We start from the raw sequence: 24,897 nt of genomic DNA, 5'->3' as shown, positions 1-24,897 counted from the left end.
TAGATCCCTGGCTACCTTATTCTTTGTCACCAACTAGCCACGTGCCTCCCCCGGAAGGGGTGAGGGCCCATTCCACCAGAATTCAAGCAACCTCTGCTGTACCCCGAGAGACGTACCCCGACTAGAGATATGTAGGGCAGGCACCTGGAGCGCCCCACACGCCTTCATGAGACCTTATGCTTTGGTCCAGCCTCCTACGGCAGGTCTAGCTGTGGGCACGGCGGTACTACAGACAGGTCTGCCTCCTCCCACCCACCTCCTGTTTGCTCCCTGCTTGCTCATCTCCTGCACACTTGAAGAAGACATGGAGATGACCTACCTGTAACTGGAGGTTCTTTGAGATGTGTGGTCCCGTCTGTATCCCACACCCACTCTCCATCCCTTCTACTGCCGATTCTCTGGATTTGCTGTAAGAGAAGGAACTGGAGAGGCATCAGACTGCACGGCCTTTTGTGCCCTCAGTTTGGAGCAGGAGGAAAGCTACAGTGCATGCAGGTCTGCATGCGTCCCCCACGCGTGGATACGGCCCGGGACTGCACATCTCGAAGAACCTCCAGGTACAGGAAAGCAACCTCCAGGGGTTTAACCCTCTAGCCCCACACTGGGTGCCAGCAATGTATTCGTTTAGATGAACTGTATGGGCTACAGGTCTTAATGTAACCCAGCCACATTATACCGTGTTTAAACCAGGTCTGGGGTTTGGTACACACAGACCTCAGCCTGCTTAGCGCCCTGGCAAACACCCCATTAAGCATCCGTTTAGCCGGTTATTAAAGATACAGAAAAGAGGGGAAAACAGCGAAAACCTTTGAAATGTCAAGTATTAAGTAAAGAGACAAGATGGGTGAGGCCTTTATAGGACCAATACCCACCTCAGCCTCCTTGTGCCCACTTCGTCTCTCTAATATCCTGGGGCCGAAACAGCTACAGCTACACTGCAAGCAAGTATTGCGTGAGGCTTCCATGGTGACACCATCCCTTGTTCCCTTTCCCTTGCGCGGGGGAGAGTTTTTATGACCTCCCTGGTCTGACAGTCTGTTAGAGGGTATCAACCACGGTGATAACTGTGCTTCTGGGGAAAGGAGAAGACTTTCGCTGAGACAGGCTGGAGCTGCTGCTGCTGTTAAAGTCCAAGCCGGTGTCATCCCAGCCCGTCCCCTCGTTACCCTGTCCAGCAGCAAGGTCTAGTTTCCAACGCACCGATTTGGATCCCCTGATTTCTGGTTCCGTGCTGTTCTCCTTGACCAGGCCCGGTCTTCGCACAGTCCTTGAGTTCCGTCATGAGGCCTTTCTCTTTGTACTCATTCAGCCTGTCTGCCTTTGCCCCTCTGCGTTTGTTGTCGTAGGTTACGGTCACATCCTACAACTGTCCACTTGCTTTTCACAGCGGAGCTCACAAGCCGGGTACCTTTGTTGCCCAGTTTTCCCAACAGCCAGTCTCCATTAGCACGCGGACCTGCTGTGAGGTGCCCAGCACCAGTCCAATGCCCCATTGCTAACCGGGCACATGGCGCGGCTGGCCCTTGCCACGGTGACCTCTACATGTCGTCTCTCCGAAGCTGCCAGGTCTCCCTGGGTGGCTGGGAGAGCTTTGCTCGTTACCCAGCCCACGGCAGATCCCCCGCCAAGGTTATTCCCTGTCTGACAGTAGCACTGAATTACCCCATCAGGGATCGGGGCCCACTGGGCCAGGCGCTGCAGCGGAGCACTCAGCCTGGGTGCCTGCAGGACGCAGCCCGGCCGGGGCTGGGACGGACACCTGGGGGGTGGCACCAGTGAACAGACAGAGCTTAGCAGGAAAGCAGGTGTCTCAGCTCAGCCTGGGGCTGTGGCGGGCAGGGAGCACGAATCCGAATGGCACACACAGCCACCCACCCCCGACTGCCAGCCAGGGCCTGCTGTGCCAGTCCCCTCTTCTCTTCCAGGTTTGCCGTTCTCCATCACCTCTGAGGGGCTGGAGCAGACGTTCGCCACCAACTACTTGGGCCCGTTTCTTCTTACCAATTTGCTGCTGGGTAAGAGCTGCCCCAGGAACTGGGCACTCGCTGGGCTGGGGGAGGGGCTGCCCCCGGCATTGGGCACTGCAGGGCTGGGGAAGGGGCTGCCCCAGGAACTGGGGACTGGCTGGGCTGGGAGAGGGCTGCCCGGCTGCCCCTGGCATTCCCCTGGGGCATGGACCCAGGTCTTGCTCTGGCTGTGCCGCGGCTGGGAGCTGACCCCCCGTCTGCTGCCGAAGGGTCTCTCTGAGCTGGGGCTTCTCCCCGGCCCCTCCTTCCCATGTGGGAGCCCCCTTCCCGCGCCACCCGCTGACTTGCCTGTTCACTTTTCCCCTCCCCCGCACAGACACCATGAAGGCGTCCGCTCCCGCCCGCATCGTGAACGTCTCGTCCTTCGTACACTTCCAGGGCATGGTCAACGTGAAGCACCTGACCGGGGAGGAGAGGACCAAGAACTTTCACCAGACCTACAGGAACACCAAGCTCATGAACGTCCTGTTCACCAAGGAGCTGGCCAGGAGGCTGCAGGGCACGGGTCAGTGTGATCCCGCCCTGGTGCCGGCAGAGGCCAGTGCCCCCAAGAGACCAGGGCCCCGTGGCCCCTCCTGAACCCTCCCACAGCTGTGTTCGCGCCTCACGCCCCCCTGGATTTACGCAGCACCTTGGCAGAAAGGGAAGTGATGGCCACTGGCCCTGTGACTCAGAGGCGCTGTCCCGGGCCCGGTGGGTTGCAGCAGACAGGCCTCACGGGGGGTGGTCCCACCCAGCCCTGAATTCCCTGAGGAGGGTCCTGAGCCTAATCCCTGCCATCTAAGAGCTGCCCTGTCCTGCAGACAGCCCCTGGCCCAGTTACCGCAGCTGTGGGTGCTCTGTCCCGGCTCTTGTTCCACTGGGCAGCTGCACTCACTTGACTCGCCCCAGTCGTGGGACCCGGGGGGGAAGGGGGGGAGAGGGAGTCTGTGCTTGCAGCATTCCCAAATTACTCCCCAGCGATGTCAAGGGTGTGACTCCTCGAGGTAAAGAACAGATGCTGCTAGGTGTCACGGCCTCCTCGCACGTGAGCAACTCCGGGGGGGCTGTGAGCTTTGCAGGAAGATGTGTAAGCAGGGGGTTGGAGGGGGGGAGTGAGGGAGTGAGAGCTTGTCTGCTTCCCAGGCTGGCTGTGCCGGGGGCTGCTCATTCCATCGTGAGCTCTGCTAGCCCTTCCGCTGCTTCCTGCGCCAGGGAGGACACCGCACCGTGGACATTTTCTAGGACTCGGTGAGAAGCTGCCAGGGTCCCGGGGCACACCCCAGGGAGTGGGGTGGGGTTTGACTTCACAGCAATTCCCATGTGGCCCCACTGGTCCTGTGTAGCTGGCGAGGGTCTGGGGCAAGGCTGGGCTAACCAGGCAGCAGGAATTACCAGCTTTTATTTCTGTAACTTGGGTTGTTTTCACTGTCCATGTAAATTTCCAAACCTCTCTTGATGCCACAGTGAAATCAAGACCCAATGGCCAGATTTTCAAAGGTATTTTGGTGCCTAACATCCACTGAAATCAATCTCTGGGTTTCGGTTTCTTTCTGTACCCATGGGGATAACAGTGTTGCCCTTTGTGACCTGAGAAGCTAAGCAGAAGTTGGGGCTCTTGTTCGTTGTTCCAGGTCAGAGGATGAATTGGTGAGAGTCAGGGATTTCTTTGGTGCAGTCTTGTTTCTTTACAAAAGGTGTACGAAGCCCTGTACCCCTGAACATAGAAATCAAACAGCAGGAGCCAGCGTCTGCTTGCTGCTCCAGGCCTGCCTACCGCCAGCACTCTGCGCCCAAAGAGCTGTCTCTCTGAGCTCTCGCTCATGGCCACATTACTAGTTGTCTGTTACTGTTGACTTGGCTTTCTCTTGCTGCTTCAACATGCCCTCCCTCTCTCTCACCCCCCACGCCCCACCCTTCCACCAGTCCTCTTGGGCCACATGTTTTAGCTTCTACGCACCACTTCCATGTGCCTGTGTTTTGGGGGCTACTGCTATTGTTTCAGCGACCTCCTCACAATGATTTCTTGACACCTATCCGCAACGGAAGGTGGTGACCAGGCCTGGCCCATAACAAGGTATAACCGAACCAGTAGCTGTAACGCGGCCTGGTGCATGGGGGGCCTGTGAGGATCAAGGCACTGAAGATTCAGGCTGTGAGGCTTCAGATGCTACAGTGATAGCACCTGAGATAGACAGAAATTAGAACAGCCCCTGCATGATCTCAGCCCTCCTGCAGCTCTCCTGGCAAACGAGGGGGTGTTTTGTTCTGAGAGAAGACGAATACTGGGGGGCAGCATAACGAATGGGACCGAGCAAATGGGGCACTTGTATTGACCCTCCACAACACAAGAACAAGGCAAAAGTCAATGAAACTGACAGGCAGAACATTTAAAACTGACCAAAGGCAATACTGTTACACTGTGTGTAATTAGCCTGTGGAACCCACTGCCACCATATGTGGTTGAGGCCAAGAGTTTAGCAGGGGACAGTGAAGGGTCACCTGGATAATGAGAACAATCAGAGTTACAGAATAAAGGGTGGGAACTTTTCTGCGTCAGGGCACACACGAATCTCTAACGATCAGCGGTCAGGAATTTCCCCCCAGGGCAGATTATCCTGTCACTGCCTCCTGCCAGGGTTCTTGCTCCTTGCTTTGGAGCAGCTGGTGCTGGCCACTGTCAGCAACAGGAGACCGAGTTGGATGGAGTGCAGACTTTGGCAAGTCACCTGTCTGGAGCTCATTATCCTGGGCTAACTTTCCCCCGTTCTTCTGTCCATTTGCTGGGTCTAGAAAAGGGCACTGGGTTGGACTCTCTCTCCTACAGACTCTGGGGGAACTTGCCATGGCCAAGCCCCGTGCTCCTTCAGCTCTTCCCCATGGTACTGGCCCTGGCAGCCGGCATGGCCAGAATGGCGCTAAGGATTTGCAGTTTCTGATCCCCAGGCATTGTGCCCTGACTGGCATCTCTGCCCTCCCAGGCCTCTTTCAGCGCTGTGATTTTCTCCATATCTCACAGTGCCTGATTCTCCCCCCATTTGGTGGTTTTGACCTGGGGCAGCTCCACTGATCCACACCAGTGTTAGTGAGAGGGGAACTGGGTCCATCTCCTCTTACAGCTTCACGGGCATGCCCGGAGCAGGTGAGAAACGCCCCATGTGTTCCCAGCTCTTCAGCGCTGTGAGCCCTAGCATTTCTCACCCAGCTGGGATCTGCTTTGGCTGCATTGAATTCTGTTGCCTTGGGCCTTTCCATTGAGTCATTCAGTGTGGTGACTCCTTCCCGGGAGACAGCTGTCCCTGAGAACAAGCTGGGCATGATCTTTGCATCTTGTTCATTTCATCATGTCCTTATATCAGCCTTGCTTTCATCTGCAAACCTATCCCTCTGGCTTGGGCCTGCGTGATGCACAGTGCAGCCTCAAGGCCTGGCTCCTTGCCCTGGGGGAGCTGTGATTACCTCTGGGTGCCCACGCTGTTCACGTGATCACATGTTAGATGGCAGAAAGTCTGTCTGATCATCCATTCTCAGGGGCCTTTGTCACTCCAAGGCTGTCACTAACCCCCGCTCTCTCACCCTGCTGTTTAAGGCCCTTCCTGCCCCACTGTGAGCTGGCCCCTCGGTGGAAGACCCCATAGTAGCTCTCCAGGCCTACGTCCCCTGAAAGTTGGTCAGTGCCATTGGTTCCACATAGGGTGCACCTAGGGTGACCAGACAGCAAATATGAAAAATCGGGACAGGGGGTGGGAGGGTAATAGGAGCCTATATACGAGAAAGACCCCAAAACCGGGACTGTCCCTATAAAATGGGGACATCTGGTCATGCTAACTGCACCTGAAGGCCACTCAGAGCCTGCAGCTGGTGCAGAATGTATTACACACTGCTTCTCCCAGGGAGCAAGTGGGCCGTGTGATCTCCAGTGGCTCCCACTAGGTCTCTGGTCCTTGGTCTTGACCTGTAGGATCTGACTACCAGGGAGTTTTTAAAAACGAAAAGGGATCCATCCAGGAAATGGAAGAAGGGGCATGTCACCAAGGAAGTTGTGATGATGCTGTCTGTGGGAGCCAGCTGAGGTCACTCAATTAGGGTGAACTGCAAATGCAACAGGGCAGAAAAACCCCAAACGCTGGTGGATATTCCAATACTTAGATTTACTAAGCCAGCACAAAACGACTTCTGTAGTGCCTCCCTGGTTACTTAGAAGTCTAAACAACACAGTTCCCTTAAAGTATCCAGCCTCAGGCTTCCATCCAGACATGCATGTCAGATATGACGATGATTACTGAAAATCTTATCTCGTCATATAAAAGAAAAGGTTCTTCTGATCCCAAAGGACCAGCCACACACCCAGGTCAATATAAAACTTAGATCTTATTTCAAATACACTCTTATAGTCAATTCTTGTTAACTAAACTAAAATTTATTAAAAAAGAAAAGAGACTGAGTGTTGGTTAAAAGATCAATATACAGTCAGATTTGAGTTCAGTTTCTTGAGGTCCAGATACATAGCAGAGATGAGCTTGTAGTTGCCAAAAAGTCCTTTTAGAAATAGTCCATAGGTTTTAGTCCAATGTCCATATTCAGGGTGACTCCAGCCAGTGCCTGGGGATCTCAATCCTTGTGGCTTAAGGTTTCCCCCTCTTGAAACCCAAAGCAGATCTGAGATGAAGAAGGAACGTGTCCCAGGGTTTTTATACATTTCCTGCAGCCTTTTGGCCTGAGAAAACAATAGGCTTAACTTTCCTTCTCCCAAACATCACAGGATAATTTATCCATTAAACAGTTCAGATACCGGTTACCACAACCTTCAAAGAGACATATAGACAATGATACTATTTCACTCATGATTTCAACAATTTCCATCCCACCATCAACCTCAGCCTGGTCCAGTCCACACAAGAGATCCACTTCCTGGACACTACAGTGCTCATAAACAATGGTCACATAAACACCACCCTATACCGGAAACCTACTGACCGCTATTCCTACCTGCATGCCTCCAGCTTTCACCCTGACCACACCACACGATCCATCGTCTACAGCCAAGCTCCGCGATACAACCGCATTTGCTCCAACCGCTCAGACAGAGACAAACACCTACAAGATCTCTATCAAGCATTCTTACAACTACAATACCCACCTGTGGAAGTGAAGAAACAGATTGACAGAGCCAGAAGAGTTCCCAGAAGTCACCTACTACAGGACCGGCCTAACAAAGAAAATAACAGAACGCCACTAGCCGTCACCTTCAGCCCCCAACTAAAACCCCTCCAGCGTGTTATTAAGGATCTACAACCTATCCTGAAGGACGACCCAACACTCTCACAAATCTTGGGAGACAGGCCAGTCCTTGCCTACAGACAGCCCCCCAGCCTGAAGCAAATACTCACCAGCAACCACACACCACACAACAGAACCACTAACCCAGGAACCTATCCTTGCAACAAAGCCCGTTGCCAACTGTGCCCACATATCTATTCAGGGGACACCATCACAGGGCCTAATCACATCAGCCACACGATCAGAGGCTCGTTCACCTGCACATCCACCAATGTGATCTATGCCATCATGTGCCAGCAATGCCCCTCTGCCATGTACATTGGTCAAACTGGACAGTCTCTACGTAAAAGAATAAATGGACACAAATCAGATGTCAAGAATTATAACATTCATAAACCAGTCGGAGAACACTTCAATCTCTCTGGTCACGCGATTACAGACATGAAAGTTGCGATATTACAACAAAAAAACTTCAAATCCAGACTCCAGCGAGAAACTGCTGAATTGGAATTCATTTGCAAATTGGATACAATTAACTTAGGCTTGAACAGAGACTGGGAGTGGCTAAGTCATTATGCAAGGTAACCTATTTCCCCTTGTTTTTTCCTACCCTCCCCCCCCAGACGTCCTTGTTAAACCCTGGATTTGTGCTGGAAATGGCCCACCTTGATTATCATACACATTGTAAGGAGAGTGGTCACTTTAGATAAGCTATTACCAACAGGAGAGTGGGTTTGTGTGGGGGGGGGGGGGGGAGAGGAGAAAACCTGGATTTGTGCTGGAAATGGCCCAACTTGATTATCATACACATTGTAAGGAGAATGATCACTTTAGATAAGCTATTACCAGCAGGAGAGTGGGGTGGGGGGAGGTATTTTTTCATGCTTTTTGTGTATAAAAAGATCTTCTACACTTTCCACAGTATGCATCCGATGAAGTAAGCTGTAGCTCACGAAAGCTTATGCTCAAATAAATTGGTTAGTCTCTAAGGTGCCACAAGTACTCCTTTTCTTATTTCACTCAAGTATCTTCCTAAATATTAACACCCCTTTTTTGATCTTTGAATCAAAGCTTTAACACTAGAGAAGACTTGTTTGCTTACATCACAAGACCTGAGGAAACATCTACCCTTCTATCTCTAACCATGCCAGCTGCATTTCAAAGCTCTATTAATTTACATCTCTTCCTAACCTGTCTTTAAAGTTTGGCCATGGGTCATGTCAGTCTGTGAGTTAATTAACTCTTTCTGGGCCTGTGTCACCTTTCAATGAGATATTAAAAATTTTACACTCATAACGTCGCAGAAGGATACATGGGACAGCGTGAGCGTATAGGGACAAAATCAGGAAAGCCAAGGCAAGGAAGGCGTTACAACTGGCAAGGAAGGTTAGAGACAAGAAGGGGTTGTGCAAATACGTCATCACAAAAAAGAAAGCACAAGGATGGAGTGGGTGCGCTGTTCAATGGAGAAGGTGAGCTGGTAACAGAAGATGATAGGAAGGCAGAGATGCTCAATGCCTACCTTGCGTCAGTCTGCTCACAAAAATGTCATCTGACCAGACAGCTAGTCAAGTTACCATAGGCAATAAAGGGGAAGGGATGCAGAACCGGAGAAGTAAAGAACCAGAGATCTTCTAACTAATTTGAATGAATTCAAGTCAGCAGGGCTGGTGCCGTTCACGGCCGGGCACTGAAGGAATTGGCAGAAGAAATCTTGGCGCCACTGTCAATAATATTTACAAACTGATGGATGACAGGAGAGGTTCCGGAAGACTGGAGAAGGGCTGAGGTGGTGCCCATCTTTAAAAGGGGGAAAACGGAGGAGTCAGGGAACTATTGACCAGTTAGCCTGTCCTCCATACCTGGGAAGCTACGACAGCCATGTATAAAACATTCCATTTGCAAATACCTGGAGGATGAAGGGGTGATCACCAGCAGCCACCATGGATTTACCAAGAACAAATCATGATTTCCTTCTCTGACGGGGTAACTGATTTGGTGGATGGGGAAAAGGTGGTGGACATAATATACCCGGCTATTAAGGCTTTTGGCACAGTTCCACATGACATTCTAATAAGTAAGCTGGAGAAATGTGGGCTCAGCAGAGCTACCATTAGGTGGATACATAATTGGCTAAACAACCACAAACAAAGAGTAACTATTAATGGAATGATGTCAGATTAGAGGAAGGTCTCAAGTGGGGTTCCACAGGGATCTGTTCTGGGTCCAACGTTATTTAACATCTTTATTAATGACGTGGCTGTAAGTATAGAGAGCACACTGATCCAGTTTGCAGATGATACAAAGCTGGGGAGGTTGAAGACACTTTGGAGGCTAGAGCTAAACTCCAGAGAGATCTTGATAAATTGGAGAACTGGGCTATAGACAACAACATGAAATTCAGCAAAGACAAATGTGAGGTTACACCTAGGGAGGTGCTACACCTAGGGAAGAGAAAACAAATGCACAAATACAGAATGGGGCAGAACTGGCTTGGCAGCAGCACGGCTGAGAAGGATCTGGGAGTCGGGGTAGGTCACAACCTCCACAGCAATGCGATGCTGTTGCAGAAAAAGCAAATGCTTAGGTTGCATTAACAGAGGCCTCGCATGCCAGTCTCAGGAGGTGACAGCACCGCTCTACTTGGCACTGGGCAGGCCTCAGCTGAGGTTCTGGTCACCAATGTCCAGAAAGGCTGTATAGAAACTGGAAAGGGGCGAGCAACAAAGATGATCAAAGGGATGACTGCAACACAAGCCCTATGAGCAAAGGCTGAAGAAATGGGTATGTTTGTTTGGAAAAGAGGAGATTAACAGGGGACATGACAGTGGACTTCAGGTACTTGAAAGACTCCAGCCCAGCAGATTTAGATTAAATCTCAGGACAAACTTCCTCACTGTAAGAACAGGAGGACAATGGAACAGACGGCTGGGGAGGTCGTGGAATCTCCTGCACGGGAGGGTTCCAAAAGGAGGCTGGAGCCGTCTGTCTGGGATGGGTCAGACACCGCACATCTTGGCAGGGAGTTAGACTAGATGACCCCTGCAGTCCCTTCTAACTCTATGGTTCTCTGAGCTCGTCTCCCCTCCCCCATGATACCACAGTAGTCACCACCTGCAAGGTGCCCCCTGCTTTAACCTGTCTCGGTATCTGAGCTGGCCTGACCATCAGTTACTGACAAACCCTTTGTGCCTGTGTAACACCGGCAGACCCCAGTCGCCGGCGGGCGGGATTGAACCTGGGACCGCTGGAGCTTAGTGCAGGAACCTCTGCTGCAGGAGCTAAAAGCCAACTGGCTGTTGAGAGACTCACGTTCTCTCTCTCTTTAAGTGGTCTTGGTGCCACTAGCGAGGACAGAACCCCACACCCCGGAAGTGTGGGGGTTACACCTGCAGAGGTCAGGCTACCCTGGCGTGTCTCGGGCTCTTCCTGAATGCTGAGTTCAGCAAAACTCAAACTTCAGAAACCCGGGATACAGAGGCCATGGAGCCCTGGCTGCTTTACCCCACAAGCCTCTCCCAACCGAGTCTGTGCCCTTCTGAGCACACCATGCTTGTCAGGCGGCGGGCTGGGGCCTGGCCTAGGACAAGGTGCCCTTGTGGTGAGCGATCACCTGGGGGGCGAGCTGCCACTGCTCCGGGCAGCAGGGTTGGAAGCCAAGCATCCCAGAACCACTCTGGGGAAGCAGAGCCATCGGCACCCGAGCTTGGGGGGCCAGAACGGCCCGGAGACGCCTCAATGCCTATGAGAGAGACGCAGCTCCTTTCCCCATGGCACTCCCCGCGCAGGGCTGGATGGTCTCTACTCCACTGAAGTGATTTCCCCCTGTCCCGGAAGGCCTAATCCAGAAACCATGTAGGCTGCCTGGATAGCTCCCCTCCACCCCCCAGGCATGGCTGCCCCCCAGCCTGCTCCCTCTGCCCACTGCTGTAGCCACTGGGTGCCAGCAGCTGCCCTGCCTCAGGGTTTCAGTCACTGGCATGGCACCGTGGGGACACAGCAGGGCCGATGTCCCAGTGGGGTGTAGGCAGCGGGGGGCGCTGATGGCAGTTTGGCAGAGGCTCCTGTGCCCCACAGCGTCTCCGAGGGAAGGACGGGCCAGCTGGGGTGCAGCTGTGGGCGTTCCCAGCCTGCCTCACCCTGGAAGCGTGAGACCCAGGCGGGAGAATCCCTTGAGAAGGAGCTGGGATAGCTCTTGCCTCATCTGTGCCAAACCCAGGCCCTGCCCAGTCTCTTTGCTGCCAGACAGGCCACGGCACCTGGGGCTTCTGAGTCACTCGTCCGCCTGGGCCTGTTTTATTAGCGTAAAAGAAAGAGTTCAACCCCCAGAGTCTCCGAGCTGCTTCGCCAGGCTGCCCGGCCAAGTGCCCCGCGGAAGGGCTGCTCCTGCCCAGCCCTGCAGGTCTCGTGCTCGTGCCACCTGGCTGGCATGCAGAGCTGCATCCCGGCCCCGGGGGACCCCCTGCAGGTCTCGTGCTCCCCCGAACCCAGCTGTCTCTGTTCCCCAGGGCTTTCTGCTGGGGAGGTGCTGCCGGAGCCTGCCCTCAGCTCCTTCCTAGATCCTAATTACCCCCCCATCATCATATGAGGCCTGGTCACCTGACCCAACGAGCACCGGGGAGGCAGGTAGTTGGGCACAAGTGGGGCTCAGTCCAGCTCCTCGGGAAGGGGCACGCCCCCCTGTGGCAGGTGTCCTCCCAGGCAGGGGAAAGCACGTGGGAGTGTCCGGGCTGCACCTGCTCGAGGAATAAACAGGCTCCCGGCTCTAGATCCGCGAGTACAAAACTCACCCCCGCCCCTCAGGGCTCCAGGGGTCTGACTATAAGGCCCTGCCGATGTGCTGCCCCCCGGCGTGGTTCCCAGAGCCCATGCAGTGACTGACTTTGCTCCTCCGCAGGGGTAACGGCCAATTCCCTCAACCCTGGCATCGTGAAGACACAAATCATGCGCCACTTCAACTGGCTGGTTCGCCTGCTATTCAGCGTCGCCGGCATCTTCTTAATGGTGCGTGCAATGGCGGGGCAGTGGGGGGCCCAGGATGGACTCTCCCCAAAGCCCAGAAGTGTGTGGGGCCTGGAGGGCATAGGCTGCTCTGGCAGACGGCAATGGCCCTGCGGGATGGGGGCAGCATAGGGCCAGCGAGTGAATAGAGCAGACCCTCGGGGGGCAGGGCACAAGTGTCCAGTTGGCTCTGTTGTGGGCTGACTTACAGCGGGGTCCCCAAAAGCTCGGTCCGCACCTTGCCCCCGGAAGGTCTGACCCTGGGGTCTAGCTCAGTGGGGCTGGCTGAGGGTCCAGGCAGCTGCGGTCAGAGTGGGGAGCTTCTGGCACACAGGCTCTGAGTGCCAGGGTGCTGCAGGAAGGGAGTCACACCGGGAGGTGGGGGCATTTCCGGGGTCCCTCAGGAGCATCCCCGAGCAAACGCCACGGAGAGAGTAAACCCGGGGGAGTAGCAGCAGCCATAGAGGGAGGCTTTACCCTAATTCCCACCTCCAGGGCACGTCACCCTCTGCACGGAGCAGGACTGAGCCAAGTCCCCTTGGGGGGTATTCGAACCCTCCCACCATTAAGGAGCCCTCCTCTCCTCCATGCCCAGGGGACATGACTGGGCCTCAATGCTTGAGCCCGAAGAGACCAGAGAACCTGGCCCCTGCTGCCCTGGCCAGAGCTGCCATGGAGGCGAGGCCAGGACCTAAGTTCCCTCGAAGCTGCCCGGCCGCACAGCGGGCTATCCAGGGCCGCGCAGCCGGGGAGAGGCGCCTCTCCCCGGCCCCGGAGCTGCTGCGGCGAGAGGGGGCTGGGGGGAGTCCCGTCTCCCCGCTGCAGCCCCGGGGCAGCCTGCACCCCAAATCCTCATCCCTGGCTCCACCCCAGAGCCCGCATCCCCAGCTGGAGCTCTCACCCCCCGCACCCCAACTCTCTGCCCCAGCCCTGAGCCCCCCTCCCACACCCTGAACCCCTCATCCCTGGCCCCACCCGAGCCCTCACCCCCGCCCCCAACCCTCTGCCCCAGCCCTGAGCCCCCTCCCACACTCTGAACCCCTCGGCCCCACCCCAGAGCCCGCACCTCCAGCCAGAGCCATCACCCCCCAACACCCCAACCCCCTGCCCCAATCCTCAGCCCCACCCCCTCCACACATCAGCTCCACATTGGTGCACATAGCAAAATTCACTCTGCACATGGATGGAAAAAGTTAGAGGGCACATTGGCCAGGACTGCAGTGGGATGGCTGGGCGGGGGAGGGGGGGGGTCCGGCTAGACGACAGAGAAGGCTGCTTTTAAAAAGGAGTTAGCTACCGGCCTTGGGGCCCCTAATGCCTAGTGTAGACACAGCCCAACCCCGCAGGGTACAGTGCAGCCAGCTAACACAACTGCCTGGACCTGGGTGCAGGGACTTTGTCCCCCGGCTGGAGCGTGCCCCACTGTCTGGGGGGTGCCCCCTGCTCGAGGACAGGCAGCATGGCAAGGAGATAGCACCCCTCCCAGCGGGTGACCCCAGCACTGAGAGCTGGGGGCCTCCCGAGGAGCACTCCGGGCTGCTCTGCTTCCCCTGGGGTCTGCCGGCTGCTGTTCCCCCCCAGGCCAGGCCAGGCCAGGCCCACCTATTCCCTGCGCCTCACCCACCCCCTATCTACTGCCCCCCTCGCCCCGACCCCCACCTATTGCCTGCCCCTCGCCCACCCCCACCTACTGCCCCCCTCACCCATCCCCCCACCTACTGCCCCCCTTGCCCCCACCCCACCACCTATTCCTTGCGCCTCGCCCACCCCCACCTACTGCCCCCCTCCCACCACCTATTCCCTGCACCTTACCCACCCCCACCTATTGCCCCCCTCCCACCACCTATTCCCTGCCCCTCGCCCACACTCCACCTACTGCCCCTCTCGCCCCCACCCCCACCTATTGCCTGCCCCTCACCCACCCCCTACCTACTGCCCCCCTTGCCCCCACCCCACCACCTATTCCTTGCGCCTCGCCCACCCCCACCTACTGCCCCTCTCGCCCACCTATTCCCTGCACCTCACCGACCCCCCATCTACTGCCCCCCTCGCCCCGACCCCCACCTACTGCGCCTCTCGCCCCCACCCCCACCTATTGCCTGCCCTTCGCCCACACCCCACCTACTGCCCCTCTCGTCCCCACCCCCACCTATTCCCTGCCCCTCGCCCACACCACCACCGACTGCCCCCTGCTCCCACCCCCCACCTACTGCCCCCCTCGCCCCCACCCCACCTATTCCCTGCCCCTCACCCACACCCCACCTACTGCCCCTTTCGCCCCCACCCCCACCTATTCCCTGCCCCTCCCCCTGCCCCCCCACCCCAGGGCCCAGCCCCCCATACTGTGCCTCGCCCCGCTGTCCCTCCCTCCCTGCTGCGGGGCCCTGGTCCCACTCACTGCTCCCTGTCTCTGCAGTTGTGGGGCTGCGATGGCATCAAAGCCTCGGTGGGGGGCTTGAGCTCTGCCCCTCTGGCTGCCAGGTGGGGTTTGCGTAGTGCCGGGGGGCTGGCGGGGTGGGGAGCTGCTGCTGAGACTGTTTAACCCCCCTTCTCTCCAGTCTGCCGAGGAGGGAGCAGCCAGCACCATTTACTGCGCCGTCTCGGAGGAGGTCGCGGGTGTCACGGGGAAGTACTTCGACAGCGACTGCAGGCTGATGCTGCCCTCTGCGGCTGCCCGCGACCCGGGCCTGGCCCGCAAGCTGTGGGAAGAGTCGGAGCGACGGACGGGCCTCGCTGAGAGCAGGGGCATGTGAGCCATGGAGCCCGTCGCCCCTGCCCTGCAGCACCCGGCTACTCCCGCGGGAGCTGGGACCCCGGGCGAGCAGGAGGGGAGATGGGGTCGCGGGGGCTCGCGCAGAAGCCAGGAAGGTGGGAATTAGCTGAGCCATTGCAAGGTAGGGATGCCAACTTTCTACTCGCACAGAACCAAACACCCCTTGCCCCACTCCCTGCCCCTTCTCCGAGCCCTCCCACGCCCCCGTCACTCGCACTCCCATCCTCACTCACTCACTCACTCACTTTCACCAGGCTGGCTTAGTGGGTTGGGGTGTGGGCTCTGGGGTGAGGCTGCAGGGTTTGGGGTGCAGGAGAGTGCTCCAGGCTAGGATTGGGGGTTTGGCAGGTGGGAGGGAGATCAGGGCTGGAGCAGGGGGTTGGGGCTTGGCCTCTGGCTGGGGGTTCAGACTCTGGGGTGGGGCTGGGGATGAGGGGTTTGGGATGCAGGAGGGTGATCAGGGCTGGGGCATGGGGTTGGGGCACGGGAGGGCGTTGGGGTGTAGGCTCCGGGCAGTGCTTACCTCAAGCAGCTCCTGAAAGCAGCGGCATGTCCCCCCCTCCAGCTCCTACACAGAGGCCCAGCCAGGAGGCTCTGGTGCTGCCCTGTGCACAGGCACCGCCCCCGCAGTTCCCACTGGCTCCGGTTCTTGACCAATGGGAGCTGCGGAGCCGGCGCTTCGGGCATAGGCAGTGCGTGGAGCCCCCTGGCTGCCCCTACGCCAAGGAGCCAGAGAGGGGACATACTGCTGCTTCCGGGAGCCGCGTGGAGCCATGGCAGGCAGGGAGCCTGCCTTAGCCCCGCTGTGCCGCCGACCAGTCTTTCAACGGCCCAGTCAGTGGTGCTGACCGGAGTTGCCAGGGTCCCTTTCAGTTGAAAACCGGACACCTGGCAACCCTATTGGAAGGGCCCACTGCCTCGTGCTGCCGAGTGCCAGCTCCCCAGCCCGTCCTGCTGCCTGTGGCAGCCCTGCCCGTTATCTGGGGCACAGTTCAGAAATAACCTTGGCAGGGCAGGGCCCTGTCTACACTACCCCTGCTCCTCCCCTGCTTGGAGGAGCCTCTACAGCGCAGCTGCTGATGTTGGGAGGGCCAAGTCATTCAGCAGCCTCCTCAGAGACCATGCCCGTGACCCGGCAGCATACAGGGCAGGCCTGGAATTGGGCCCAGCTGGGCCCTTCACTCGCCTTCTCCCCAATGCCCCCCGCAAAGGGGCCCTCGCTGCCAAGGGGCTGAGCCAAGGGACCTCCCTGTTCAAGGCTGTGCAGATGAACGCGCAGTCCCGGGGAGGGTGACAGAAGCTCGCTCGCAGGTGCTTTTCCCCCCGTGTTCGCTCTGCTTTATTAAATACAGCTCTCTGGCGCCTGCGAGTGGTGTGGGCTCCTTCCCGCGGCACAGGGCCTCCCCTTCCAGCGTCAAGGTAGAGGGCAGCGTGGCAGGCGAGGCAGGACACCTCACTGCCAAGCAATGTCCAGCTCCAGCCTCTCCTTCCTGACGGTGCGGAGCAGCTGGTCGTAGTCCCGGCGGTGGATGGCTGGGCAGCCGGCCAGGTTCAGGGAGCTGAGCCCATTGTCCAGGGCCAGCAGGCAGTGCAGGGTCGGGCTGGACACCTGGCTCTCGGCCAGCGACAGCTCTCGCAGATTGCGGAGGGCAGCGCCGGGGGCTGCCAGCACCTTCTGGAAGACGCCATCCAGGGAGAAAGGGATGCTGAGCAGGGCCACGGTCTCCAGGCTGGGGGAGCGGCTGAGTAGGGAGGCCAGGCTCGACCGCAGGACAGTGGCATGCTGGGAAGGGAGAGGCCCACACGAGCCGGCCAGGCCCAAGCTGAAGTGCCGGAGCTTGGGGAAGGGGTGGTGGAGCAGGTCCAGCTCCCAGTCCTGCAGCTCCGCGGCAGGCTCCCCGTCGGGCACAGCGTCGGCCGGCCGCACGGGCCCCGCGGGCGCGCTCAGGTGGCTGCTGAAGGCGGTGAGGTTGGGGCAGCAGTTCAGCAGGGCGCAGAAGGAAAACTCGTCACCGTAGAAGAAGCCGTGGAGGGAGAGGGACTGCAGCTGGGCTCCCAGGCCCTGAGCCACAGGAAGCATCTCTGCCAGCCCCCGCCCCTGGTGCCCCGTGCAGTGCACGGCAAGCTGGGTGAGGCGGCTCCAGGCCAGGTGGTCCCAGCTGGCGCCAGGGCCGTCGCTGAGCGACACGGTCGCCTCCGCCATCTCTGGGCACACGGAGCAGAACGTGGCGAGGAAGGGCTCCTCCACCTCCTCCACCCGCCTGAGCGGCAGCGTGAGCCAGGAGTCGCCCCCGGCTGCCTGGGCACCCTGCCTGCGCCGGGCCAGCTCCTCCAGCGAGGGGAATCCCGGCAAGCCCTGCGTGCCACCGAACTGCTGAGTGTGAATGAGACACAGGGCCTCCCTGAGGTGGCTGGTGGCCAGGAACTCCAGGCTGGGCAGAGCCAGCAGCACAAAGGCCAGGGCTCTGACCAAGTCCTGGCTGTGGTCCTCGGGCTCCATCCCCTGGGCCAGCAGCACCCGCAGTGCGGGGCAGCACAGGGCGCTCTCGGTCTGATCGTAGGCCAGGTGCAGCAGGGAGTCTGGCGTCACCTTCTGGCAGTGCGAGACGTCCAGCTCCCGCAGGCGCCGGCAGCAGGAGCCCACGGCTGCCAGCACCTGCGTGTTGGCCTGCGTCTCCGCCAGGCCCAGCTTGGTCAGACGCGGCAGGCCTTCCAGCAGGTCCACCAGCGCGGCTGTCGGGACCCGGCTGCAGCCGTTGAGGTCCAGGGAGGACAAGTTCTGCAACAGGAACCAGGGAGATAGACCAGGCGCTTCCCTCGGGGGGAGGTTAATGGCTGGGGGGCGGACAATGGGCTCGTCCATTAGCTCCAGGACACAGGCAGGGGTTGGAGGAGCTTCTCCCCTCTCGCCCAGCTGCCCCAGGCAGGGCCCCACCCTTGGGGTGGAGAGGAGACCTGTCCAGTCCTGGCTTCTCACCTGACTCTGGGGAGGGGCAGCAGGCCAGTGCTGTGCAGGAGCCAGGCAGACACTCCCCGGCATCCCTCCGCACCCCCTGTCTATTTACACTGGGAGCTCTGGGCTGGGAGCCCATCTGCCCACCACACCCACTCCCCATGCTGCTAGGTGAACCGCTGGAGTTTGGGGTATGGGCTCAGGGCTGGGACAGAGGGTTGGGGTGCGGGGGGCGGCTGGGGATGAGGGGTTTGGGGTGCAAGCTTCCCCAGGGCTGTGGTGGGGAGAGATGACTCCTCCCAGGCCCCTGTTGCTGCAGCAGCTTGGGGAGAGGTCCCTCTCCTTGCTGCACAGCCGCGCAACTTAGGGGGAACTTAGCCTCTTCCCCGCTCTCACCAGCAGACATCATTCCGCTCCCACAGCCAGGGGCAGACCCCAGGAGTCCTGAATCCTAGTCCTCAGCTCTGACCACTGCACCCCACCTCTTCCTAGAGCTGGGGAGAGAACCCAGGAGTTCATCCGCTCAGACCCCTTCCCTCCTCATTTCCTGGTCCGGAGGTGGCTCTGGTGTCCCAGAAGGCGGCTGGGGCTCCGCTTACCTTGCACCGCACTGTGACCAGCTGGGTGATGGCGTTGCTGACCAGGCCCGGGCAGGAGCGCAGGCTCAACGCCGTCAGGTGGGGCACGAGCAGCAGATGGAGCGCGGCCCGCGTCAGGCGCCGACTCTCACCCAGCAACTGGAGCAGGTCCTGGACCAAGCAGCCGGCTGTGTGGGAGACAGCGTGGTAATCGGCCGCCCTGAGCACGGGGCTGTGCTGGCAGAGGGGCTGCCCATGGCGGGCAGGGGGGCGTCTGCGTTGTGAAATGGCAAGGTCAGGAAGTCAGCGCTGCAGCATGTTTCCTCCCGGCTGTGCCCATGTGGTCCCCTGCTCTCCCGGGTGCTAGTCAGAGCCACGCTGCGAGGCCCCGCGGGACAGGGCCAGGAGATGCTCTGGGATGGGAGGGTGGCGGGGCAGAGGGACAGGCCTGCCTCTCACCCAGCTCGTTGAAGGGCCCCATGACGTAGCGGAACTGGAACTCGTCGAGGTAGTTCTCGCTGTAATCCTTCACCCACACGCCCTGCATGTGCCTGGCCACGTTGCCAAGGCACAAGCTGCTCAGTGGTGCTACGCCTTTCTTCCTGGGCATCTGGTTGCTGGGGGGAAGCAGAGGAGGGGTTCAGAGGGGAGAAGCAACAACCCCAGCTCTGCCTGCCCTTTCTGCACCTGCCAGCCAAGGAGCTCACAGCACCAGCCCACAGAGACTGAAGCCACACAGGGAGGGTCAGGGACTGATGGGGAAAGGGACTCATGCAGCAACTCAGCGGCAGGGTCAGAAATAGAACCCAGGAGTCCTGGTCCCCAGTCCATGTGCCTCAGCCACATGACTATCCTGCCTCCTCTCAGGGAGGTCTCCGGGTTGAAGTCCACCAGGGCATGCCAGGGAGGCGGCATGCACAGCCCAGGGGCATGGCGCAGAGCCCTCTGTGGGGCAGCCCACTGCCCGGCACTAACTGGGTCAAGAGGGAGCTGGACCAGTCTGCTGGGAGGTTCCACTTCTGCCCTGAACTAGCCCCAGGGCGCTCTTCCTGCATGTCTTCCATGCCTCTCTCCCTCACACTGCCCTGGTTTCTTTCTTGCCCTGCACCAGGTGCTCTCCCTTCTCCTCTAGATTTTCTTTCTCTTCTCCCTCAAATCTCTCTGCTGCCCCCTCGTTCCTACATTGCCAGCCATCTCGCCCACGCCCCTGCCACTCTGGGCAGATTATTCCCTGGCTGTCTGCTAGCAGGGTTCTTGGGTCTGCTTCGGAAGCCACTGGGACTGATCCGGGTCCCACTGCGGTTACCAGGAGATGGTGGGCTTAAGCCTGCCCAAAGCTAAAGGCCTGCCCTTCGATCGAGGGCAGGGGCAGGCAGTGGACCGAGGCCACAAGTAAATACTGGGGACAACTAATGAAAAAACTGGAATGGGCATGAAGGTCAAAGGTTAAAAATCAGGGAGTCAGAGGGGGTCACCCAGCAGAGAGCCCCTGCCAGTGCCCGCTGCTCCTCAAAGGTGTCAGTGGACGCTGCCCAGAGAACCTTTGCTTAGTGGCGTGACTGTGCAGAGCAGAAACAGGCCCTACAGTCACCTCCAGCTTTATCTTCCTGGGACGGTGGATGGCCATGCTGGCCAGCGCCAGGAGGAGGAGGTCCCACAACTTTGTGGGGCCATGGATAGGAAGGAAGAGGGGGTGAATTAGGAGGGGCAGGAGAAGTGGGGCCAGAATCTCAGGAAGAGGTTGGGAAGGAGCTGGAAGAGGGGCTGCAACCTGGTGCACCCTCCACGGACACACGCCAGGGTCTCCCTCTAGCTGCACAAGGAACAGATGTCAGGGGCGTGTGGAGCGGTGCCAGCTATGTGACCATGGTCCGAGCTCCACGGAGGAGCTGCCAGCTGATCTCCCCGAGCAGACTGTGGAACTAGAATGGCTCAGACTGGCCCACCGGCCCTTCCTTGCCCTCCTCAGCTGGCAGCAGGTTGGGGTGGGACACAAGGGCAAGGAAGGTTTCAGAGGAGCAGTCGTGTTAGTCTGTATTCGCAAAAAGAAAAGGAGGACTTGTTGCACCTTGCTCAAATAAATTGGTTAGTCTCCAAGGGCAAGGAAGTGGCTGGTCTGAGGCAGAGTGTGTAGGGATGTTTCCTGGGTGCGGCTCAGAGATGGACTGGTTGGCTGTCATTTGGGGGCGTGCTGGGGCGGCTTGCAGGGTGGGGCCTGGCCTGACGAGAAGGCCAGGGGAGAGGGGTGGGCAGGGAGCACCCTCCTGCAGGACCTGCTCAAGAAAAGCGAGAGAAGCAGGAGGCAAGGCTGCCCGCTCCTCCTGTTGCACAGCACAGCAGGGTGGGTAGCCCCATCCACCGGCCAAGCGCCCCAGGGTCCAGCCAGTCCCTCGGAGCCAGGAGGCCTGACCCCTGCCAGAGACAGGAAACTGGACTGGAAGGAAACCCCTGGGCTGATGTGCTATCCCAGTGCTTGTGTTCCACCCCCTGCACCTCTGGCTCTAGCAGCAGGCTTGCTCTCTCTGGCATGCATGCACCTCCCCACCCCCGAAGGCCCCCCAAGCTCTGCCATAGGTGCTGGATCTAGGGGGGCTCCTGCTGCACCCCCTGGCTGGAAGCGGTTTCCAACACATGCAGGGTTTACAGCTGGGTCCAGTGGCTCTCAGCCCCCCTGCTGTACACATTGTTGCAGCCCCCTGTGCCCAGCCTTTGTTTCTCTCGCTGTTTGCAGGGTGGTTGGAGCTTGTCTCTTTCACCACCGGAAGCTGGTCCCATACAAGGTATGATCGCACCCGCCATGGTTTTCAGGGGCCGTTTCCCTGTCCATTCCCTGCACACTGGATTTCACACATGGTGGGGACAGAGGCCTCCAGGGAGAGCGGGAGGTTTGGCTGAATCCCCGCTGGAGGTCTGGAAGCTGCCCCTGGGTTTTATTCCTGCGAGGGGGGGTCTCACCTTTAATTTGCCATTACTCCATTTTAACAATCCCATCTACATCCCCCCCTCCCGCAGCTTCCTCCCGGTTCTGACCCACCCTTGTCCAGCCCTTCTCGGTTCCCACCATCCCACCTCAGCTTACGAAAGAGCGACAGACGGAGGCTGCCAGAGACAGGATCCCAGGGACTGCAGCACAGGGCAGGGGGGAACACGGGCTGGATCCCTTTCCCCCAGAAAGACACCACAATTTCAAAGTGACAGCCCCTTACCAGCAGCAACTCCACCCCACCTGAGCCCTCGCCAACAGCTGGGCTCCCGCCTGCTTCCTGTCCCGGTGGCCTGGCTGGCCCCACCTACCCGAGGGAGGGGAGAGAAAGTTTCCTCGCCTGGCCTCCAGCGGGTTAAAGAGGCACAGACAGCATCCGATGCAGTGAGCTGTAGCTCACGAAAGCTTATGCTCTAATAAATTGGTTAGTCTCTAAGGTGCCACAAGTCCTCCTGTTCTTTTTGCGGATACAGACTAACACGGCTGCTCCTCTGGAACCTGTCAGGCAGCATGTTGTAGCCGAGCAGGCCCAGGGTATCAGAGGGACAAGGTGCGGGAGGGAATGGCTGTTATTGGACCAACTTCTGCTGGGGAGAGAGACGAGCTTTGGAGCCTCACGAGCTCTTCTTCGGGTCTGGGAAACGTAGTGTGAGTGTCCCAGCTACATACCAGACCCGACCGATAGTGCAGCATAGGGAGTTAGCCCACGTTCAAAGGGACCATTCAAGGCCATGCCCCTGTAGCTAGAGGACAAAATGGAGGGCTAGTGGCTTACACGCTGTAGTAATTCAAGACCATGATTTTGAGTGTCTGGCTATGTTAGGAATGTACGCGCCCAGGCTGCTCTTCCGAGAGGGGCAGGTTCCTTTGAGGATGAGGCCTGACGGGTCAGTTAAGGAGCGATTGCTTTGTGAAAGTGTTTGCTTGACACTAAAAATCAGCTGGAAAGCATAGGAGCAGGATCTACGGGGGTGTCTGCGTGGAGGGCAGCAGCACCCTGGCTGGAAGCGGTTCCCATCACATGCAGGCTTTACAGCTGGGTTCATAAAAAGAAAAGGAGTACTTGTGGGTTCTCAGCCCCCCCGTACACAGTGTCCCAGCGTTCAGGCTGGAAAGCAAACGAAAGCTGCGCATAACCCTGGAAGACAGGGAGGCAGAAATCGCATTGGGATGGGCAGCAACCTGCCAACAGACTGGGGGCACCCAGACACTTGGTGCTGCAACCCCCCCTACACCTGCCCCCTGGTGCCAGCCCCCCCCGCAACCCCCCCTACACCTGCCCCCTGGTGCCAGCTCCCCCCGCAACCCCCCTACACCTGCCCCCTGGTGCCAGCCCCCCCCGCAACCCCCTCTACACCTGCCCCCTGGTGCCAGCCCCCCCGCAACCCCCCCTACACCTGCCCCCTGGTGCCAGCCCCCCCCCCCGCAACCCCCTCTACACCTGCCCCCTGGTGCCAGCCCCTCCCGCAACCCCCCCTACACCTGCCCCCTGGTGCCAGCCCCCCCCGCAACCCCCCCTACACCTGCCCCCTGGTGCCAGCTCCCCCCGCAACCCCCCTACACCTGCCCCCTGGTGCCAGCCCCCCCCGCAACCCCCCTCTACACCTGCCCCCTGGTGCCAGCCCCCCCCGCAACCCCCCCTACACCTGCCCCCTGGTGCTAGCCCCCCCCGCAACCCCCCCTACACCTGCCCCCTGGTGCCAGCCCCTCCTGCAACCCCCCCTACACCTGCCCCCTGGTGCCAGCCCCCCCCGCAACCCCCCCTACACCTGCCCCCTGGTGCCAGCTCCCCCCGCAACCCCCCCTACACCTGCCCCCTGGTGCCAGCCCCCCCCGCAACCCCCCCTACACCTGCCCCCTGGTGCCAGCTCCCCCCGCAACCCCCCTACACCTGCCCCCTGGTGCCAGCCCCCCCCGCAACCCCCTCTACACCTGCCCCCTGGTGCCAGCCCCCCCCGCAACCCCCCCTACACCTGCCCCCTGGTGCCAGCCCCCCCCCCGCAACCCCCTCTACACCTGCCCCCTGGTGCCAGCCCCTCCCGCAACCCCCCCTACACCTGCCCCCTGGTGCCAGCCCCCCCCGCAACCCCCCCTACACCTGCCCCCTGGTGCCAGCTCCCCCCGCAACCCCCCTACACCTGCCCCCTGGTGCCAGCCCCCCCCGCAACCCCCTCTACACCTGCCCCCTGGTGCCAGCCCCCCCCGCAACCCCCCCTACACCTGCCCCCTGGTGCCAGCCCCCCCCCCCGCAACCCCCTCTACACCTGCCCCCTGGTGCCAGCCCCTCCCGCAACCCCCCCTACACCTGCCCCCTGGTGCCAGCCCCCCCCGCAACCCCCCCTACACCTGCCCCCTGGTGCCAGCTCCCCCCGCAACCCCCCCTACACCTGCCCCCTGGTGCCAGCCCCCCCCGCAACCCCCCCTACACCTGCCCCCTGGTGCCAGCCCCCCCCGCAACCCCCCGACACCTGCCCCCTGGTGCCAGCCCCCCCCGCAACTCCCCCCACACCTGCCCCCTGGTGCCAGCCCCTCCTGCAACCCCCCCTACACCTGCCCCCTGGTGCCAGCCCCCCCCGCAACCCCCCACACCTGCCCCCTGGTGCCAGCCCCCCCCGCAACCCCCCACACCTGCCCCCTGGTGCCAGCCCCCCCCGCAATTCCCCCCACACCTGCCCCCTGGTGCCAGCCCCCCCGCAACCCCCCCTACACCTGCCCCCTGGTGCCAGCCCCCCCCGCAACCCCCCCTACACCTGCCCCCTGGTGCCAGCCCCCCCCGCAACCCCCCACACCTGCCCCCTGGTGCCAGCCCCCCCCGCAACCCCCTCTACACCTGCCCCCTGGTGCCAGCCCCCCCCGCAACCCCCTCTACACCTGCCCCCTGGTGCCAGCCCCCCCGCACCGAATCCCGAACGATCAGCCCCTCCCCTCAAGCTAGTGCACCCGCCGGTCCCTCCCTCTCGCGCGCCTGCCCTTATGCCCCCGCCCCTCCTTGCTCTAGGCTCCGCCCCCTATGTCCCCTTCCCCTGGCCGTAGAGCGATCTTACGCCCCGCGTCTTCCTGGCCTCAGCGTCCTACTGCGCCTGCGCGACCCTTTCTGCAGGACCCCCTGTGGGCTGCCCGTGGCAATGCCTGACCGGAAAGTTCCGCACTGAGGAGCCCGGCGAGTGGGTGCGTCAGGCGGCGCGATCGCCACCCCGCGGGCGGGAGCTGGGCTGGGCTGGGCAGGGCGCGCGGAGCCGGGGGCCGGAGCCGAGGGTGAGCAGCCCAGGGGCGGCCGGGCAGCAGGTACCGACCCCCCCCCCCCCGCCGGGGCACCGGACAGG

General features: G+C 59.9%; 2 protein-coding genes and 1 pseudogene across 4 annotated transcripts in view; 2 read left to right on the top strand and 1 right to left on the bottom strand.

Moving 5' to 3' along the window:
- LOC144264368 (retinol dehydrogenase 13-like) overlaps window positions 1-15,040 on the top strand; it is a 47,807-nt pseudogene extending 32,767 nt beyond the window's left edge.
- Window positions 15,041-16,388: 1,348 nt separating this feature from the next.
- Window positions 16,389-22,415, bottom strand: LOC144264367 (uncharacterized). Its single transcript, XM_077816106.1, has 4 exons — window positions 22,350-22,415; window positions 19,051-19,208; window positions 18,613-18,779; window positions 16,389-17,839 (listed from the first exon to the last, which is right to left on the bottom strand). Exons 1-4 carry the CDS (start codon window positions 22,370-22,372, stop codon window positions 16,514-16,516), a joined length of 1,674 nt encoding a protein of 557 aa, XP_077672232.1. The 5' UTR covers window positions 22,373-22,415; the 3' UTR covers window positions 16,389-16,513.
- A 2,339-nt stretch (window positions 22,416-24,754) lies between these two features.
- The window catches only part of DCTN1 (dynactin subunit 1), a 148,171-nt gene continuing 148,028 nt past the window's right edge, over window positions 24,755-24,897 (top strand). For 2 of the 3 annotated variants that reach the window (XM_077816105.1, XM_077816102.1), the window contains exon 1: window positions 24,790-24,859. The gene's annotated coding sequence lies outside the window, so the exon portion shown is untranslated. Of the gene's footprint in view, window positions 24,860-24,897 lie in introns of all 3 variants that reach the window. The other variant, XM_077816104.1, reaches the window with a different exon arrangement.

This window comes from Eretmochelys imbricata, chromosome 4 (genome assembly GCF_965152235.1).
Source record: "Eretmochelys imbricata isolate rEreImb1 chromosome 4, rEreImb1.hap1, whole genome shotgun sequence".
Taxonomy (NCBI): domain Eukaryota; kingdom Metazoa; phylum Chordata; order Testudines; family Cheloniidae; genus Eretmochelys; species Eretmochelys imbricata.
This window is presented reverse-complemented; position numbering and strand designations above follow the sequence as displayed.